The 21,287-nt window shown below is 49.2% G+C and overlaps 1 protein-coding gene across 1 annotated transcript; it reads left to right on the top strand.

Annotated features, from left to right (window-relative positions):
- Positions 1 to 11,938: 11,938 nt before the first annotated feature.
- Positions 11,939 to 16,112, top strand: IRF2BP1 (interferon regulatory factor 2 binding protein 1). The gene has a single exon (XM_083627331.1). It carries the CDS (start codon positions 12,260 to 12,262, stop codon positions 14,066 to 14,068), a length of 1,809 nt encoding a protein of 602 aa, XP_083483457.1. The 5' UTR covers positions 11,939 to 12,259; the 3' UTR covers positions 14,069 to 16,112.
- Positions 16,113 to 21,287: the final 5,175 nt, after the last annotated feature.

Raw genomic sequence — 21,287 nt, 5'->3', positions numbered from 1 at the left:
GCTCCCTTGTGTTCGTGAAACGGTGGGGGGGGGGGCGGAGATGAGTTCTGGGGCAATTTAATTGAAATTGAAATACTTTATTGTCACTTGTACAACTTGTATACAGTGGTACCTCGGGTTACATACGCTTCAGGTTACATACGCTTCAGGTTACAGACTCTGCTAACCCAGAAATAGTGCTTCAGGTTAAGAACTTTGCTTCGGGATGAGAACAGAAATCATGCTCTGGCTGCGTGACGGCAGCAGGAGGCCCCATTAGCTAAAGTGGTGTCTCAGGTTAAGAACAGTTTCAGGTTAAGTACGGACCTCCGGAACGAATTAAGTACTTAACCCAAGGTACCACTGTACAGTGAGATTACACGAGCACCCCCCACTCAGCTCTCTTAGTCTTAATTCCCCTCGTTTACTGACACACACACACACACCAAACCCAAAACTCAGCTGCCCTGTTGTTATCTTTTCATTCAGCAGCCTAACAGCCCATGGATAGAAGCTGTTCTTTACCCTGTTGGTGCGACTAATCATGCTTCTATATCTTCTGCCCGAGGGCAGGAGATCAAGAAAGTGCCAGCCAGGGTGTGAATTTTCCTCACTCTCCTGAGGCAACGTTCTTCCGCTATTTCATCCAGCGGATTCACGGGACAGCCCATAATATATTGTGGTAAATACAGCACCCTCTGTAGGCACTTCCTATCAGATGATGTCAAACCAGCGTACCACACCATGATGCAGTAGGAAAGGACACTTTCTATTGTTGACCGGTAGAAGGAGATCATCAAATGTTGATTGACCTCGTTCTTCCGCAATACTCTGAGAAGATGGAGTCTCTGTTGGGCTTTCTTAACCACCTGGGTTGTATTTATTTTCCAAGTACAGTGGTACCTCGGGTTACATACGCTTCAGGTTACATACGCTTCAGGCTACAGACTCCGCTAACCCAGAAAAATTACCTCGGGTTAAGAACTTTGCTTCAGGATGAGAACAGAAATCGTGCTCTGGCGGCGCGGCGGCAGCGGGAGGCCCCATTAGCTTAAGTGGTGCTTCAGGTTAAGAACAGTTTCAGGTTCAGAACGGACCTCCGGAACGAATTAAGTACTTAACCTGAGGTACCACTGTAAGGTCTTCACGGAGATAAACTCCTAGGAATTTAAAGGAAGAGACTCTCTCCACACAGCCCTCCCCGATGTACCATGGGGCTAGTTCTCCTCTCTTCCTCCGAAAGTCTAACACCATCCCCTTTGTCTTGCTGATATTAAGGTGCAAGTTGTTCCCTAGGCACCGTGTAGATATTTAGGGTACAAAATAGCGACCTTAATATTTTAGAAAGCACTTGTGCGCTCGTACACACAACTGCAAAGGATGTTATGCTGTTCTCTTCACTCTGTGGATGTTGGGTCCTTCGGTCATAAATCATCCCAGGGGTGGGAAAACTTCTACATCACAAGCCAAATGCAGACCCTGGGGTTCTCCCCGAGCTGAGCACCCTATCACCACCACCCCAGCCACATAAGAGTTGGAAGGGACCCTAAGATTCATCTAGTCCACACCCCCTGCAATGCAAGAATCCTTTGCCCAACGTGGGGCTTGAACCCATAACTGAGATTAATAATAATAATAATAATAATAATTTATACCCTGCCCTTCCTGGTTCAAAAACTGGGCTCAGGGCGGCAAACAACAAATTTAAAACAATTATACAAGCAGCATAAAATACAGTATAAAAACATGAATAACAATAAAATTCAAAAATCAATTTAGGGGAAATAAGCGTTAGATAATCCCCCAGGGCTAGCTGGCTGAATTGGTCCTACTTGGGCCAGCGAGGAGGCCAGGGGAGAATTAGCTTTGGGGTCTCAGAGCAGGTAATCTTCATAAAAGGGGAGGGGAGAGAAGAGAAGGGAAATAAAAGATCAGGCTGAATTCAAAATAAAGGCCAGGTGGAATAGCTCTGTCTTACAGGCCCGTCGAAAGGAGGTTAAATCCTGCAGGGCCCTAGTCTCATGGGACAGAGCATTCCACCAGGTCGGAGCCATCACTGAAAAGGCCCTGGTGGAGGATAGTCTGACTTCCTTAGGGTCCGGGACCTCTAAACTATGGTTGTTCATGGACCTTAAGAGTGTGTGCTCTACCAATTGATATTATTATTATTATTATTATTATTATTATTATTATTATTATTACCACCATCATCAAAATCTGTAATCCGCCCTTCCTATATCTCAGGGCAGTTCACAACATGTCAAACCAGGCCTGCCCCTAAGAACTTCAGGTGTGTTTTGGCCTCTATTGGAAACTGTCCTTGAGCTCTCGGTGTCACTGAACAGATGTTGGGACAGACGTGGGAGAGTAGAAACCTCTGGTTTTAGACTGGCCGAGATGCAGACCCTCCCAGCTTTTTCACAAAAAAACAAAACCAAACACGCATCTTCCGGGACGGGCTTCCAGGCAAGTCACATGACCCGCACTGCAATCTCACCCTGAAATCACTTTTTTGGGGGTGAGAGCACAACACAAGAGGGTGCACGATCAAGGCACCCAAAATGGCCGCTGCGATTTCACACGGGGGAAAACGGGGTGTCCTCTTTCTTCCGGGACACTTGGCAGGTATGGGAGGTTTACCACACAAAATCACAGTCACCCTGGTTGCTCCTCCAGAGAATCCTGGGAACTGTAGTTTATTAAGGGGGCCAGGAGCTGTGGCTGGGTGGGGTGGAACTACAGCTCCCAGAATTCTTTGGGTGAAACCAGGTGCTTTAAACGGACGACGCGGACGTGGCACAATTCTGGTCTGTCAAATGCACGTTCAGCTCTCCATCCACTGACTCGCGTGACTTTTTCTCTTCCTTTTATTGGCCAGGTTTTAAGTATAATGCACACTCGTTTGGGGCTGGTGTGGAAACCTGCAGGCTTCTGACTTACACAGAACTCTTCACTCGACCGGCAGAGAGATGCCTGGTGGTCAGAAACATGCATCTCGTTCCTTAGCCTCCACATCTGTTAGGCTGGCTGCCCATTTGCAAAGACAGTCTCTGCCGTTCACTGGAAACTCTGTCCCCACGGCAGGCGCATAGACAACTTGCATGTGTGTTTGTGTGAACACCTTTCCTCTGGCTATTGATACTAACGCGCAGCAACAGGCAATCTGAGTCCATTTTGCTTCCTGTCCCACTCCCTCACACCCAAAAAATCTCTGAAGTTTACAGAGTAACACAGAAACTCACATAGCAAGGCCATGTTGTCAGCTCCTTTCTCTAGGATTGTTGTTGTTGTTGTTTTTTAGACATTTAGTCGTGTCCAACTCTTCGCGACCCCCTGGACCAGAGCACGCCAGGCCCTCCTGTCTTCCACTGCCTCCCACAGTTTGGTCAAACTCATGCTGGTAGCTTCGAGAACACTGTCCAACCATCTCATCCTCTGTCGTCCCCTTCTCCTTGTGCCCTCCATCTTTCCCAGCATCAGGGTCTTTTCCAGGGAGTCTTCTCTTCTCATGAGGTGGCCAAAGTATTGGAGTCTCAGCTTCAGGATCTGTCCTTCCTGTGAGCACTCAGGGCTGATTTCCTTCCGAATTGTTAGGTTTGATCTTCTTGCAGTCCATGAGACTCTCAAGAGTCTCCTCCAGCACCATAATTCAAAAGCATCAATTCTTCGGCAATCAGCCGCCTTTATGGTCCAGCTCTCACATCCATACATCACTACTGGGAAAACCATAGCTTTAACTATACGGACCTTTGTCGGCAAGGGGATGTCTTCTTTCTAAGATGCTGTCTAGGTTTGTCATTGCTTTTCTCCCAAGAAGCAGGCATCTTTTAATTTCGTGGCTACTGTCACCATCTGCAGTGATCGTGGAGCCCAAGAAAGTAAAATCTCTCACTGCCTCCATTTCTTCCCCTTCTATTTGCCAGGAGGTGATGGGACCAGTGGCCATGATCTTCGTTTTTTTGATGTTGAGCTTCAAACCATATTTTGCAATTCCTCAGAAAAAATAACCACTGGGACCTGAAAACCACTGGGGCCTCATCAAAGGGCATAGCGATTTACAGAGCCCAAGAGGGCAGGTCTCTGGCCCAGTGGAGCCTACAATCTGAAAATCAGGACAGGGAAAACAGAGGAAAGAGAGGAAAGTGGAGACAAGTAAGCAAGTGTGCGGCTGTTCAAGTTAAACATGTTGAAGTTGAGTTACGGTAGGAATTATTTTGCACAAAACACTGGCTTCAAAGTAAGAATTGGAGAGGGACAGTCCTAGTGAATTATGCACTTATTTTCAACATGCCTGCCCCTATCAATTTAATAATAATAATAATAATAATAATAATAATAATAATAATTCATCATTGACCTGTGGCTCCCCAATTATATGCCAGCCTATAATTAAAAAAAATAAATAAAAACCAAAGTTTCCCACAACAGAACTTAGATACACAAACCAACTGAAAAATAAGATAATAAAAGTAACGGGCAGGCAGTAAAATCTCTAGAGAAGCATCATCAGACAAAAACACTCATATTTTTTTTTGCCTGGCACAGCATTCTCCAACCTGGTGCCCTCCAAATGTTTAGGACTACAGCTCCCATCAAGTGTACTGGCTGATGGGAATTGTAGCCCAAAACTTCTGGAAGGCACCAGGTTGACAAAGGGTGAAACGTTGTCTTCAATTAATTCTTTTTTCTTTTTTGTTAATATATTTATTAAATTTCTAAACCCTTCATCTGAGGATCACAGGACGGTTTGCAACATAAAAATATATAATACAGGCCGTCGCCCTGGCGCAATGCACCACTAAGCCCTATGGAAAAGACGGCTCTGCCTGACAGTTAAGTCCAGTCGCAGACGACTCTGCGGTTGCGGCGCTCATCTCGCTTTACAGGCCAAGGGAGCCGGCGTTTGTCTGCAGACAGTTTTTCCGGGTCATGTGGCTAGTGTGACTAAGCCGCTTATGGCGAGCCAGAGCAGCGCATGGAAACGCCGTTTACCTTCCTGCCGGAGTGGTACCTATTTATCTACTTGCACTTTGACGTGCTTCTGAACTGCTAGGTTGGAGGAGCAGGGACCAAACAATGGGAGCTCACCCCGTTGCGGGGATTCGAACCGCCGACCTTCTGATCGGCAAGCCCAAGAGGCTCAGTGGTTTAGACCACAGCACCACCCCTTAGAGTATTCTGAAGATGCGGCAGGACCCCTGAACCCGCCTTTGCCAGTAGAGGTCCTCAGAAAAGGGCATCAGACGAGGGGGTGCCGTTTCAGAGATACAGTGGTACCTCAGGTTAAGGACTTAATTCGTTCCGGAGGTCGGTACTTAACCTGAAACTGATCTTAACCTGAAGCACCACTTTAGCTAATGGGGCCTCCTGCTGCTGCTGCGCCGCCGAAGCACGATTTCTGTTCTCATCCTGAAGCAAAGTTCTTAACCTGAAGCACTATTTCTGGGTTAGCGGAGTGTGTAACCTGAAGCGTATGTAACCTGAAGCCGATGTAACCCGAGGTACCACTGTATAACAAACGTCGCAACACAGGTCGGAATAGCATAATAAAAATAACAGTAGTAATAGTAATATTAATTTAAACTCCGCCCATCTGGCTGGGTTTCCCCAGTCACTCTGGGCGGCTCCCAACCAAATACTAAAAACACAATACAAAAGGCAAAAGCAGGAGCTTCGAGATGTTTAAACTTTTAAAGTCTTCCTCCTACTAGTACCTTACTTGACATGCCCCCACTCACAAACTCAAAGCTCTTCATAAACGTTGCCCGGACAGAGTGGGCTACTTGAAGGCACATGCAGAATGGAACATGCAGATTAACAAACCAGCATAAATTCTACACCTTCAAAGCTGGAACACTCTATTTTGCCTCTTTTATTTTTTTTTTAAGATATTTATTGAAGTTTTACAAAAACATAAATTTAAAAAATCATATAAAAAGAAAGAAATACAATAAAAGAAACATAGAAAAATACATAAAATAAGAAAAAGAAGAGTAAAAACAAATCCATTTTTGTAACCCTAACTCATTATCTTATTTCCTTGGCCTCCTCACACCTCCCCTTTTTGGTATCCCCATTTAAATAATCAAATCAGCAAATCCTTACCCTCTTTCGTTTATCTTAACGCTATATCTTAACATATTATAACTCTATATTTTCATCCATTATCAGTTCAATTTTGCATACTCTTGTTAACTTTGCTGCTAATGCCACTTATTTTCAATCCAACATCATTTTAACATTCATTAATTTTACAGTGTTTCTGCAGATAGTCTTTAAATTTCTTCCAGTCTTCTTCCACCAACTCTTCTCCCAGGTCTCGGATTCTGCCAGTCATTTCCGCCAATTCCATATAGTCCATCACCTTCATCTGCCACTCTTCCAGGGTGGGTAAATCTTGTGTCTTCCAATACTTTGCAATCAGTATTCTTGCTGCTGTTGTTGCGTACATAAAGAAAGTTCTGTCTGTTTTGCCTCTTTTAAAGAATACATGCTGTAGGATTACTCTAAGCAAGCAAAGCGCTGGGGTTTTGGAAGGCCAGGACTGCTTTGCAAATGAACACAGGAGCTTTCTTGTATGACTGATCACTGCACAGAATGGCTAGGCGAAGCTCAAAAAACAGCATAGCCCCCACACCATTTTTGTGCGCCAAGAGGGTACCTACCATCTACTGAAGTAACCTACTATTTATAGAGGGACACGGGTGGCGCTGTGGGTTAAACCACAGAGCCTAGGGCTTGCCGATCAGAAGGTCGGCGGTTCGAATCCCCGTGACGGGGTGAGCTCCCGTTGCTCGGTCCCTGCTCCTGCCAACCTAGCAGTTCGAAAGCACGCCAAAGTGCAAGTAGATAATTAGGTACCGCTCTGGCAGGAAGGTAAACGGCGTTCCCGTGCGCTGCTCTGGTTCGCCAGAAGCGGCTTAGTCATGATGGCCACATGACCCGGAAGCTGTACGCCGGCTCCCTCGGCCAATAAAGCGAGATGAGCGCCGCAACCCCCAGAGTCGGCTAATGGTCAGGGGCCCCTTTACTATTTACCGTATTTTCGCTCTGTAAGATGCACCCGACTGTAAGAGGCACCTAGTTTTAAGAGGAGGAAAACAAGAAAGAAGAAAGCAACGCAAAACCTCTTGAGTGAAGAGGGAGGAGCTCCCGCTGCACTCAAGAGGCTTTGTGTGGCTATCCCTGAAGCCAGAAGAGCAAGAGGGATTGCTGCACACCAATCCCTCTTGGTCTTCTGGCTTCAGCGATAGCTGCACAGCCTGCATTCACTCCATAAGACGCACACACATTTCCCCTTACTTTTTAGGAGGGAAAAAGTGTGTCTTACAGAGCGAAAAATACGGTATATAGAGAGAGAGGTAGCAAGGGGGGTTTTCACATTTAACCTGCTGCCCCAAGTGTATTGGCTCCAAAATGACATGCCGGCAGAAAGAGGGGGGTGTTCAGCATTAGGCCAAAGCAAAACTTGGGGCACAATACCCATTTCTGTGGATTCCTCCCCACTTAGGAAAGAGTTGTGCTGGTGCCTGCAAGGCAGACCAGTTCAGCACTTGAACTTTTATCTATGCAGCCTACGGAGATACTGCACTAGTTAGTTATGAAAGCGGTACAGGCAAACTGAAGGTGAAGACACCCAAATCCATTTATTTAGAATCATAGAATCATAGAGTTGGAAGAGACCACAAGGGCCATCGAGTCCAACCCCCTGCCAAGCAGGAAACACCATCAGAGCACTCCTGACATATGGTTGTCAAGCCTCTGCTTAAAGACCTCCAAAGAAGGAGACTCCACCACACTCCTTGGCAGCAAATTCCACTGTCGAACAGCTCTTACTGTCAGGAAGTTCTTCCTAATGTTTAGGTGGAATCTTCTTTCTTGTTGTTTGGATCCATTGCTCCATGTCCGCTTCTCTGGAGCAGCAGAAAACAACCTTTCTCCCTCCTCTATGTGACATCCTTTTATATATTTGAACATGGCTATCATATCACCCCTTAACCTCCTCTTCTCCAGGCTAAACATGCCCAGCTCCCTTAGCCGTTCCTCACAAGGCATCGTTTCCAGGCCTTTGACCATTATGGTTGCCCTCCTCTGGACACGTTCCAGTTTGTCAGTGTCCTTCTTGAACTGTGGTGCCCAGAACTGGACACAGTACTCCAGGTGAGGTCTGACCGGAGCAGAATACAGTGGCACTATTACTTCCCTTGATCTAGATGCTATACTCCTATTGATGCAGCCCAGAATTGCATTGGCTTTTTTAGCTGCCGCGTCACACTGTTGGCTCATGTCAAGTTTGTGGTCCACCAAGACTCCTAGATCCTTTTCACATGTACTGCTCTCAAGCCAGGTGTCACCCATTTTGTATTTGTGCCTCTCATTTTTTTTGCCCAAGTGCAGTACTTTACATTTCTCCCTGTTAAAATTCATCTTGTTTGTTTTGGCCCAGTTCTCTAATCTGTCAAGGTCGTTTTGAAGTGTGATCCTGTCCTCTGGGGTGTTAGCCACCCCTCCCAGTTTGGTGTCATTTGCAAATTTGATCAGGATGCCCTTGAGTCCATCATCCAAGTCGTTGATAAAGATGTTGAATAAGACCGGGCCCAAGACAGAACCCTGTGGCACCCCAAATTGGGTGCATCCAAAATTGGGGGTGGGAAGTAAAGGAGATCGAGAGAGAGGAAGTTCATCTAAGTTCACTCTCTTCTTGAGAGCGACCCCTTAAACATTTTGTCTACGCTTGTCTGGATAGAGGGATGTGTGCGTGTGCAGGTAGAAAATAGCCTACTGTTCAAAGGCAGCATTCACATTTATTGCCCCGCCCACTTTTGACTCTGGCTCCGCCCACCATTGTCATGTGGCCCCCCAAAGATTGTGTTAAGTTGTGGGTGAACATATCACAAGACACAGCGATTCTTCAGACAGCTCTTGTTTATTCACAGGCCAGAACAGAACTGAACTGTTCAGCCAGCCTGCTTACATAGAGCTCAGCTACAAGGCAACAGTAACCACTTTCTGTAACTATCCAATCACTGAACATCACTTCCAATTCCTTATTTGCATATGTGGACCTGAGTGAAAACTATCTACAGTACCCTCTTGCTGGCCCAGGGTGAGATCTTCAGTACATAACACCTTGCACAGAAGGGAATGTGGCCCTTGAGCTGCTAAAATATTTTAGGGAAGTTTAGGGAAGTTTTAAATGTTTGATGTTGTATTGTGTTTTTAATATTCTGTTGGGAGCCACCCAGAGTGGCTGGAGAAACCCGGCCAGATGGGCAGGGCAGGGTATAAATAATAAATTATTATAATTATTATATTATTATCCCTGAGGTACAGCTTCCCTGCTAGCTATTCCTCTCCTCTCCTCTCCTCTCCTTAAGCACAGACAACAGATCTTGTCCCTGTTATACCAGCGATGGAGGGTAGAGAGCGGTGTTTGTTTCTTTGTGTTTGTGTGTAGCAACTAGCCTAACTCTGCAAAGGCAAAATTTACATCTATTGCCCTGCGCACTTTTGTCTTTGGAGGTAACGGCACCAGTGGCCATGATCTTCGTTTTTAGCGCGGAGCAATCATACAGAATCGTAGAGTTGGAATTCGAAAGGGGTCCCAGGGTCATCTAGTACAACCCCCTGCAATGCAATGAATTTCACCTATTTCCAATTTCACACCCTCGCCCATCTGTTGCTTTGCAAGGTGCCCACCACGCGCACGCCCCTGGGCTGCGAGCTTTGCACTTTCTAATTTTTTATTTTTATTATTTTTCTGCTCCGTCCGTCGGGAACCCCCCTCCGCACCTCCCCCTCCAGCGGACCTATGATCCTCTCCGCGCAAGGAGGGAGGGCGACTGGCAGAGCAGAAACAGGAAAGCGGGGAGGGGGGCCACCAGGAAATGCGCAACAGCATCCGGGCTTCTGAGGCGCACTGCATCTTGGGAAATGTAGTTTCCACTTCCTGGACACTAGAAGCTGAATTAACCCTTTAGGGCCTCGTTACTCTCTTTCCTGGGATGAAAGAACGGTAGGGGGAAAACAGTTTAGGAAGAGAAATAGGGGAGCGGGGGGGGGTACGGACATGGATGTGGCTGGATTTTATTATCCAAATTTTGGGCAGGTAGAATTAATTGGGCTTTTCCCAAACTCTGGTGAAGGTTCCAGTTACAGATAGGTAACTGGAACTATGGAAGGCACCACATTGAGCCGCATGAAATGGAAGTCCATCAACCTCACCAAGAAACTTGCACAGGTACAGACTGATATCTACTTTCTTACTAAATGCAAGAACCTGGACATTATACCCAAGGGTCTTAGAATTAAGAACCCTCTACAATCCACGTATCCCACTGAATATGCAAGAAAACTATGCAACACTTTCTCTAAGAAGCTGCTCAAACATCTGATCAGCGTTCTCTACTCTAAACAGAAGCTAATAAAGGAGGAACTCCTTGTATTGGATAACTCTATCAGGAACCACCAAGCTTGGCAAGAGTTCCAAAAGGAAAAACAAAACATTTACCACTCTCAACTGGAGCTACTGAAAAAACAGAAAAACAAGTGATTGGTGAAGGTAAAAGTCAGGCGCCTGTTGGACTATGCAGAAATGTACAAAATGACAGGAAGGATTCGAAACCTGCGGGACCAGAGATTTACAGAAGGTTGGAAGAAGTAAATGAATTATTTGAAGAGCAACCGTAATCAACAAATTACGCTAGCAGGACTGCAAGAAGTTTTGTAAGGAGAAATATACAAAGTGTTACCAAGTAGAAAAAGATAAGAGATATTGGTTCTGCATTTGAAATGTACTAGGGAAGATAAGAAATGCATACTGAGAGATTAGACTGGAAAATTTTCAGACAGGATTGATGGAAGTCAAAAATTTGAAGAAGATGTAAAAGTATGTTTAATTATTGCGGAAAATGATATGTTAAAGAAAACTAATAAAAATTATATATATAAAAATTAAAAAGTCAGGCTCCTGGGTTCTCCAAAGCTCAGCATAAAATTGTACAGTTGGGACCCCGGGGTCATCTAATCCAACCCCACATCTCCCCAATGGGTATCTGGGTAGGTGTGCCAGCTCCATGGAGCTCTGTGGACTAGTGGCAAGTGAGCATCTCTCCATCCTTATGGCCTTTCCACCTGAAGAAGAATCCCATGCGACCTGTAGTCTTCCTGCTTTAGACCAGCTGTACACGCAGGATCATCAAAGCTGCTTTCTCAATCGATGTGTGTCTGTTCTTGCTGCTGACCGTAGCTTCTCCATAGAGGAACCCAATTAAAGATATTACCAGGAACGAATCGGACGTACTTAGCTGGTTGCATTTGTGCAGCTTTATAGCTGGAGGGGATTGCAAGCACGTCCCTGGAATTCACCCTGGAGAAGAATTCTGTGCGATTTGAAAGCTTGCCAACCTAACCTTAAACGACCCCGTCAATGTCATAACAGGAATCCTTTCAGATCCTGGGATACCATGGGGACGATCTAAAAACCCAGAAGAGTTTTGTATAAGAGAAGGGGCAAGATTCCAAGGGACTGTCGCACTGGGTTTTTGTTTTGCTGCAAATAAGACCTATCAAAGTGACTGATCTTCTATTGCAATATAAACCAGATGAAAATAATATGAGGATGTTTCAATCTTGGCTTCAAATAACAGCAATGGTTTTCCGCGGCAAGTTTGTTGCAGAAAACGCAGCTGTTGCGCTTGCAATCGGATTCCACCGCGCGGAAGCGCACGCCAGGAAAAACGGGTTAGGTTTTAAAACGGTTTAAAATGGTTAGGTTTTAAAATGCCTGGAGGCCAGCGGGGAAGAGATCCAGCCCTAAACAGCCCCCACGATGCGCACCGCTTGCAACTTCTTGCAAGGATCTGTCTTTCCCCGCTGATGCATCGGCTCATCCGCAGATCCCTTCCTTGCGCGCGCCCCCCCCACTCCGCCCCCAAACTTCCCGCTGGGCTGCAAGACTACATCTCCCAGCAGGCCTTGCAGCGGAGTTATGTAAGTTTCTCCATGTAAGAGGGCAGGCGAGAGAGGGGAATTTCCCCCCTCCCCACCACCGCTTTTTTTTTATTTCCACCCCTCTCTTCGTCTTCCCCTCCTCCTCCTCTTCCTCCCGGACTGGATCTCCTCGCCCTCCCCCTTTGCACTTCGCGCGCACAGGTGCAAACAAGGCCCCGATCCCCCCCTCCAACAGATCCAGCCTCGATCCCCCCCCCACTTCCACCCCCGGCAGGCAAGGCCGCCATCCCGGGTCTGCTGCGCGGCGGCCAGACAGAGGGGCGCCAAGATGTCTTCGGTGCAGACGTCCCGCAGACAATGGTGCTACTTGTGCGACCTGCCCAAGATGCCGTGGGCCATGATCTGGGACTTCAGCGAGGCCGTGTGCCGCGGATGCGTCAATTTCGAAGGCGCCGACCGCATCGAGTTCCTCATCGAGACGGCCAGGCAGCTCAAGAGGAACCACGTCCTGCAAGAAGGGCGATCGCCGGGGCCACAGGGCTCCAAACACGCCAAGGAAGGTGCCGCCGCAGGGGCCCTGGAGAGATATGAGCGGGGACGCCTTTCAGGCGGCGGTGGAGGAGGAGGCGGCGACTACGCCCTCAGCCCCCGCCTGCCCAACGGCCTGGCACGTGCCTCCGACGAGGGCGAGGGCAGCCGGCAGAGCCCCACGGCCAGGAGGGCGCTGATCGGCCCCGTGCCGCCCAGCCTGGTGCCCCAGGGGCTGATGGGAGCCCCCCAAGGCCTGCTGGCCGCCGTGTCGGGCCTGGGGGGCCGGCCGGCCTCTCTGGCCATGGCGTCGCCCATCCTGGGGGAGCTGGCCAAGCCGGCGAGGGCGGCCTACGCAGACTACGAGAAGGAGAAGCAGCGCAACGCGGAGTGCCTGGCAGAGCTGAACGAAGCCATGCGCGGCCGGGCCGAGGAGTGGCACGGCAAGCCCAAGGTGGTGCGTGAGCAGCTGCTGGCGCTGTACGGCTGCGCGCCCTTCAACGTGCGCTTCAAGAAGGACCACGCGCTGGTGGGGAGGATCTTCGCCTTCGACGCCGCGCCCCGGCCCGGCTATGAGTACGAGATGAAGCTGTTCACAGAGTACCCGTGCGGCTCGGGCAGCGTCTATGCCGGGGTCCTCGGAGTGGCCAAGCAGATGTTCCAGGACTGCCTCAAGGACCCGGGCAAGGTCATCTCGTCCGGATACAAGTACCTGGAGTACGAGAAGCGCCACGGCACCGGAGACTGGCGCCTCCTCGGAGAGCTCTTCACCGAAGGCGTGCGCTTTTTCCGAGAGGCCCCGGCGCACGACGCCCTGCCCCAGCAGTTCCTGGACGGCAACTGCGCCATGCCGCCCAGCCTGTTGCTGAGGGCCGTGCCCCCGTCGCGGGCCGTCATGAGGCGGCGCAAGGCCTCTCCTGAGCCGGAGGGGGAGCTGGCCGGCAAGCTGACCGGCGAGGAGCAACAGCAGAGGCAGCACTGGCTGCCCCAGGGGTCGGGCGGCCTGTACCCGTCGGGCATGGCCCACCTGCCCGCCTCGGCCGGCCAAGGGCCCTTGCCCGAAGGCTCCTTGCGGAACGACCCCTCGCCCATCACGGCCCTCAAGAACGTGGCCGACACCCTGGGGACCAAGGAAGCCAACCCGGTCCACTCCACCACCGCCCGGCAAAACAGCGCCAGTCCAGCGTCGCCCGCCGCCTCGGGGCAACACCGCCTGGTCCCGCGAAACGGCGAGCCGGGTCCAGCGACCACCACCTCCTCCTCTTCCTCCTCCGGGGCCCACTCTTCCGGGGGAGTTGAGCCCAGCGGTACACAGAGCGCCCCCGATTCCTCGGGGGCTGCCAGCAGCGCCCCTCTGTGTTGCACCATCTGCCACGAGCGCCTGGAGGATACCCACTTTGTCCAGTGCCCCTCGGTGCCCGGGCACAAGTTCTGCTTCCCTTGCTCCCGGGATTTCATTAAAGCCCAAGGAGCCGCGGGAGAGGTGTATTGCCCCAGCGGTGAGAAGTGCCCCCTGGTGGGCTCCAACGTCCCCTGGGCCTTCATGCAGGGCGAGATCGCAACCATCTTAGCCGGAGACGTTAAAGTAAAAAAGGAGCGCGATCCCTGAATAGGGAGGGGGGCAGCCGCTGGGTCGTGTGATGCCTGCGCACCCTTCGAAACCCTCTCCCACCCGCCGTGGCAGTGACTGGAATTAGTAACTTATTCCCCGCCTGACACCCTCTTCAGCCAGCCGTGGACTGGGGCGATCATTGTACATAAATCTATTTTTTAAATAATATTTCCATAGCAAGCTTATATATGAAGCCACATCTATGTAACCTACTACGAGGGTCTGGGAAGGGCGGGGTGGGTGTTGATTTGCGGGGAGGGGGGGTCTCTTTAAACGGGAGGGCAGGGGGAAAGAATATGGCAGCGTCGGAATCGGGGTGTCTTCAAAAGGGGTGGGGCAAATCGCACAGCAGTTGGGATCTCGTTGTTAATGTGTTTCAGGGACTTCCCCAGCCGCTAGGAGGCGAGTGCGAGTTCAGGGCAGTCGGCGGGGGGCGGGGGCAGGGAGAGAGGCAGGACTCTGAGCAGCCACACCGCAAAGGGCTGAACCCAATTTTCAGGCATGTGGCTGTGTGGTTGTCAGCTAAGGAGGTGGCATGGGAGCTAGGCATGCGCCTAGTGGGCGCAGGTGCCATCTCCCGCCTTACGAGCAAATCTCTGCTACCTTTTTATTGCTGCACCACCTAGGAATTGCCACCAGACTCTCAGGCCAGTGGTCCACTTAGTCTAGCACCTTGTTGCTGTCCACCAGAGGCTTCTGGGAAATTCACAAGCAGGGCATGAAGGTCTTCAGAGAGAGGCTGTTTGTAAAACACGGAGGGGGCATTTTGATTGCATGGAAGGGCAATACTTCAGGAAGGGCCGTAGCTCACCTGCTTTGCATGCAGAATGTCGACGCTTCAATCCCTGACAGCAGAGAGGCACTGCCAGTCCGTGTAGGCAGCATTGAGCCCTCCGGAATCAAGCCCCAAGCCAGGGTCTTTAGCCCATGCCTGGATAGGTGCGAAGATGGGTTTGTAGAAGTCCAAGTGTCCCAGCCAACACACACACACAACAGATCTCCACTGAAACACGTTCCCCTCTCGTGGATAGCCTGCTCTTCCTCTCGCTCCCGGACCAAACAGCCTTGCGACCCTGAAATCTTTGTGGGCGTCCTTTAATCCTGGGTGCTGTGCCCCATTCCCACCCCATCCCACCCACAAGTATCTCCACCAGCTCATCTGTTTCTTCCAGCGCCCCTCCTCCCCGGACATTGTGTATATAAGACAGTTTCTAATTCTGTGCAGTTTTACATAGAGTCCCAGATTTCTGTAACTAGCCAGTTTGGACACGTGTCTCATTCTGGGCAAGAACAGGGCGGGCAGGCGGGAGGCAGGAAAGCGTGTGGGAATCATATATTGGGGGGGGTGGCAGGGTGTGGGGAGGTGGTCTAGAAAACTAGGGGGTGATCGGGAGAGATGGAAATGGAAGAAGTGCCTCTTGTGTAGATTTTTGTTGTTGTTGCTGGAGAGGGCGGAGGGTATTTTTTCATACCAAAAGATTTTAAGCATGCACACCAAAAATAAAAAAGAGCATTTTTTTTTAAAGGCCACTCAGGAGAGATCCCTGAATTGGCAAATGGCAAAATGACAGAGTGACACACACCCCTGTTTGCGTTTTAATTCCTAGCCCCAACTAAGATTAAAACATTGCAGAGACTGGGCAGTATTCTCCTGAGCAGATTATAACCAGCTCTGAATGGAGGGATTTGGGGGGTGGAGGGGGGTCTGTGTTCCATAGAAAGGTAGTCCTACATCCATGAGTTTTCATGGGAGGGTTGGCCAGCACCCACCAGTATATGACTTAAGGTGCAGTGAAGCTAACTGGTTTTATATCGGTTTGACTCATGGGCAGATGGTTCTGCCAACCTTGTATTTGTGTTGCAATCATGATTTTTTTTTGGGGGGGGGAGAGAAGCAGAGAGGACAGGGGCAGTTTGGATTCCCACATTTAAGACCGGGGGGAGGGGAAAGAGACAATGTTAAAATTTGTTTTTTATTTGTATTTCTTTTACTCGTCTCTGTCAATAAACTTGATTATCTTTTTTTTCCCATTTACTACTACCACCGTTCTTGGTTATTGCACGTAGTTTGTGTGTTGGTAGCGTATTCTGCTAAAAAGTAATAATCCAAAGGTCCCGTCTGCACTATGGACTTTAAAGCAGTATCATACCACTTTAAGCAGTCGTGGCTTCTTCCAAAGGATTCTGGGAGCTGTAGTTGGTTAAGGGTGACTGTTTAAATCAGGCATAGGCAAACTCTGGCCCTCCAGATGTTTGGGACTACAATTCCCATCATTCCTAGCTAGCAAGACCAGTGGTCAGGGATGATGGGAACTGTAGTCCAAAAACAGCTGGCGGACCCAAAAGGCAGGAATCGCAACTCAAGCATCCAGGACAAATGGAGCATTTGTGTGACACACCTACTTTTATTTATTTCTTTGGCGAGCACTTGTAGCCGAGTAAGATTGTCTTCCATAAACATGGTTTTAACAGTGAGTCCGTAAGTGACTAGGGATGTGGGTGGCGCTGCGGGTAAAACCTCAGTGCCTAGGACTTGCCGATCGCATGGTCGGCGGTTCGAATCCCCGTGGCGGGGTGAGCTCCCGTCTTTTGGTCCCAGCTCCTGCCCACCTAGCAGTTCGAAAGCACCCCTAAGTGCAAGTAGATAAATAGGTACCGCTTTATAGCGGGAAGGTAAACGGCGTTTCCGTGTGCTGCGCTGGTGCTGGCTCGCCAGAGCAGCTTCGTCACGCTGGCCACGTGACCCGGAAGTGTCTCCGGACAGCGCGGGCCCCCGGCCTCTTAAGTGAGATGGGCGCACAACCCTAGAGTCGGACACGACTGGCCCGTACGGGCAGGGGTACCTTTACCTTTACCTTACCGTAAGTGACTGTGGAGGCCAATTCTGGATCCACACGTCCTTCCACAGTGGGGACATTGGTTCCCAGGTGGGAGTTGATCATGGTGAGGGTTTGCCAAGCGTGCCTTCCTCTTAGCACGTTTCTCCCTTTCGTCCTGAGTTCGAGTGTCTTCAAAGCCCATGATACCTTTGGTAAAGGCTGTTCTCCAACTGGAGCGCTCGCAGGCCAGTGTTTCCCAGTTGTCAGTGTTTATACTACTTTTTTTTAGATTTGCCTTGAGACAATCTTTAAAGCTCGTTTTCTGACCAGGATTACGCTTTCCATTTTTTTTCTTTGGAAGATGATAATCAGGCATCCACACAACATGACCAGTTCAACAAAATTGATGTTGAAGACACACTGGTGATCTTTGCTTCTCTCAGTACACTGGTGTTAGTTCACCTGTCTTCCCAAGTGATGTGTAAAATTTTTCAGAGACACCGTTGATGGAGTCTTTTGAGGAGTTGGATATGGTGTTTATAAGTGGCCCATGTTTCACAAGCATACAGTAGGGTTGGTAGTACAGTGATACCTCTGGTTATGAACTTAATTCGTTCTGGAGGCCCATTCTTAACCTGAAACCATTCTTAAACTGAGATACCACTTTAGCTAATGGGGCCTCCTGCTGCTGCCATGCCGCTAGTGTGCTTTCTGTTCTCATCCTGGGGCAAAGTTCTTAACCCGAGGTACTACTTCCGGGTTAGCGGAGTCTGTAACCCAAAGTGTTTGTAACCCGAGGTACCACTGTACAATAGCTTTGTAAACCAGCATTTTGGTTTCCCTGCACTTAAATCAGGAGAAAGCCTCATTCGCAGAGCTCAGGCGATGCTGGATTTTGGCATCAATGTCGGCTCTTGTGGAAAGATAACTACAAAATAATCCCTCTTCAGCACTGCAAATCCATCTCGATGGTGTAACATTGGAAAATGCTGATCGCTTCTCCTACCTGGAAGATGAACACACTTCTTATGGCACAAGCTTCTGTGAACTTCATCAGACGCATTGCCAGCGCTACCAGGTTCAGATTTATAGTGGAATACTGTGCTGCTCACGTGCCAAGTTTTAGCATGCTGTCCACATGACATCATGAAAACACACTTTAAAAACAACCTATTACCCACGATCATAATTGGTGTGGAAGCACAGTAGCTCCTTTTTGTGAGGGGCGGGGGAATAAAAAGATTGCCATGTGTGGTGGTGTTTGGGTTGGTGGCCTCTACACGCCTCCTCCGGTTTGCTCCTCACCTGAGCGCAAGTCTTGCCATTTCGTCTCTGCTGCCTCCACACCAAGGGAAACATGTCTGCTTCCACCAGCTTTCACATCAAGGCAACCTGGGATTTTAGCAGCCCAGTTTGGAAGAGCTATTTTCTTAAGATCTGTAAGCATCGGGGTGGGTGGGTTTTACCTTTGAGGCTGTACATATATTAGGTAAAGGTAAAGGTACCCCCTGACCGTTAGGTCCAGTCGCGGACGACTCTGGGGTTGCGGCGCTCATCTCACTCTATAGGCCGAGGGAGCCGGCGTTTGTCCACAGACAGCTTCCGGGTCGTGGCCAGCATGACTAAGCCGCTTCTGGCGAACCAGAGCAGCGCACGGAAACGCCATTTACCTTCCCGCTGGAGTGGTACCTATTTATCTACTTGCACTTTGACGTGCTTTCGAACTGCAAGGTTGGCAGGAGCTGGGACCAAGCAACGGGAGCTCACCCCGTTGCGAGGATTCGAACCACCGACCTTCTGATCAGCCAGCCCTAGGCTCTGTGGTTTAGACCACAGTGCCACCCGTGTCCCATGCACGTACATTAGGATTTCAAATATTAATAGCGTGGTCTTCTATAAGGTGACTTTTATCAGAATTTCAGCGTGGCTATGTTTCCCGTCTGAAGAAGAGCCCTGGAGCTCGATCGGACCACCCTAGTCTAGCATCTTGTTCCCACAGGGGCCAACCAGATGCCCCCAAACCCCACCCCAAAAGGAAATTCTGTGAGTGCAAATCTCCCCTGTGATTTTCAGCAACTGGGAAAGCGAAGGGAGAACAGAGGCCCTTTGGCTAGCAGCTATTGGTTGCCTTACCTGGTGCAACACCTCCGTCGGCTTAACAGAAACTAAACGACTATCTGGTGGCATTTGCTCTTGGACACTTCGGGGGGGCGGGACAGGTACAGAAATACCTGTGCACATGCCCAAGGGGTTATGGGAAAGAGATGGACAGCACGACAAGGAAACAGTCCACCAAGGGCTGTCATCTGCTCTGGATGGGAGCATCTGTTGTTGTTGTTGTTGTTCGTTTATTATTTATTGAGTTTATATACAGTGGTACCTTGGGTTAAGTACTTAATTCGTTCCGGAGGTCCGTTCTTAACCTGAAACTTTTCTTAACCTGAAGCACCACTTTAGCTAATGGGGCCTCCCGCTGCCACTGTGCCGCCGGAGCACGATTTCTGTTCTCATCCTGAAGCAAAATTCTTAACCTGAAGCACTATTTCTGGGTTAGCGGAGTGTGTAACCTGAAGCATATGTAACCTGTGGTACCACTGTACCGCCCTATACCTGGGGGAGTCTCAGGGCAGTTCACAGAATAAAATCAAGATATAAAACCACAAAAGACCTTATAAAAAATAAATGCAACAACCCAATAGCCCCCCCAAAAAAACCCACATTTTAAAAGGGCATAGGATGTAAGTCAGATCAACCAAAGGCCTGGTTAAAAAGGTATGCTTCTGCCTGGCGCCTAAAGATGTATAATGAAGGTGCCAGGCGAACGTCCCTCAGGAGAGCATTCCACAGACAAGGAGCCACTGCAGAGAAGGCCCCGTTCTCGTGTTGCCACCCTCTGGACCTCTCGAGGAGAAGGCACACGAAGGAGGGCCTCAGAAGATGATCTCAGGGTCCGAGTAGGTTCATATGGAAAGAGGCAGTCCTTGAGGTATTGCGGCCCTGAGCCGTTTAAGGCTTTACAGGTCAAAACCAGCACTTTGAATTGGGCCCGGAAACTAATTGGCAGCCAGTGCAGTCGGACCAGGATCGGCGTCGCATGTTCAAACCGTCTTGCTCCGGTGAGCAACCTGGCCGCTGAATTCTGCACCAGCTGAAGTCTTCAGAGGCAGCCCTATGTGTAACACATTGCAGTAATCTAACCTGGAGGTTACCAGAGCATAGACAACAGTAGCTGGCTGTCCCTGTCCAGATAGGGGCGTAGCTGGGCCACCAGCCGAAGCTGATGGAAGGCACTCTGGGCTACTGAGGCCACCTGAGGCCATCTATGAAAAGAAAGATGAAAAGGCTGATCTTAATGAGCTGACCTTAATCAGGCACACAGGAAAACCAGACCTGAGTGTCCTTGGTTTTAAAACAGGACCGGAGAAATTCAGGGAGGAGAGGGCTATGGGTGGCTTCGAACCCCAGTGATGGCCGCTCAGTCTCTGCAAATGGCGGCAGCAACGCTTTTGAATCCCAGTTGCTGGAAACCACAGGAGGGGAGAGTTGCTCCTGTGTTCAAATCCTGCTTGCTGGGTTCCTACAGGCATTTGGTTGCCCACTGTGAAAACAGGATGCTGGATTAAATTGATCACAGGCCTGATCCAGCAAAACAATTCTTTATGAGGAAATCAGGAGGAAGCAAAATGCAGAAAAGTGGGGTGGCGATAATCCCGTCCCTGAGCACTGCCATTCACACAAAAAAGCAGTTGATGATAACACAGACATTCTGGCATGGATAAGCCAATTAACACATGCATACCAGAAGTGATTTGAATATTTAAAGTAGATTAAAGAGCTCATCCACTTTAAGAAGGAAAAGGAAGGTGAATCCTCTCTTCTCCCCCAACCTTACGCTGTGACTGTTCTTCTTTGAACATCATTCGTCTCCTCCATGATAATATGACAGCAACAATCGCAGATAACAATGGCTGTAATGCGAGACTTTAAAGTCTCACATCAATTACAGCTGATCTGCAGGAAGGATTTCATGATCTGAAAATTGAGACGATGTATGTACTTTTGTAACCCAATAAAATATTTAATAAAAACAATAACAAATAAATAAAAAGTTGAATGAATAAAAGGAATGAAGCAGAATTCCACCTACTGAAAGCAGAATTTCACATACTGTTAACTAACCAGCCAGTTTCATGGGTGTTTATGGAGCCTTAAAGGTAAAGGTAAAGGGACCCCTGACCATTAGGTCCAGTTGTGACCGACTCTGGGGTTGCGGCACTCATCTCGCTTTATTGGCCGAGGGAGCCGGCATACAGCTTCCAGGTCACGTGGCAAGCATGACTAAGCCGCTTCTGGCAAACCAGAGCAACGCACGGAAACGCCGTTTACCTTCCCGCCGG

Source organism: Podarcis filfolensis (genome assembly GCF_964270895.1).
Source record: "Podarcis filfolensis genome assembly, chromosome: 8".
Classification (NCBI taxonomy): domain Eukaryota; kingdom Metazoa; phylum Chordata; class Lepidosauria; order Squamata; family Lacertidae; genus Podarcis; species Podarcis filfolensis.
Note: the sequence above shows the minus strand (reverse complement) of the source record. Positions and strands in the feature narration are given on the sequence as shown.

What these genes read in the sequence shown, in the direction of transcription:
- IRF2BP1 (XM_083627331.1), top strand. Translation starts at nt 12,260, where the DNA reads ATGTCTTCGGTGCAGACGTCCCGCAGACAATGGTGCTACTTGTGCGAC.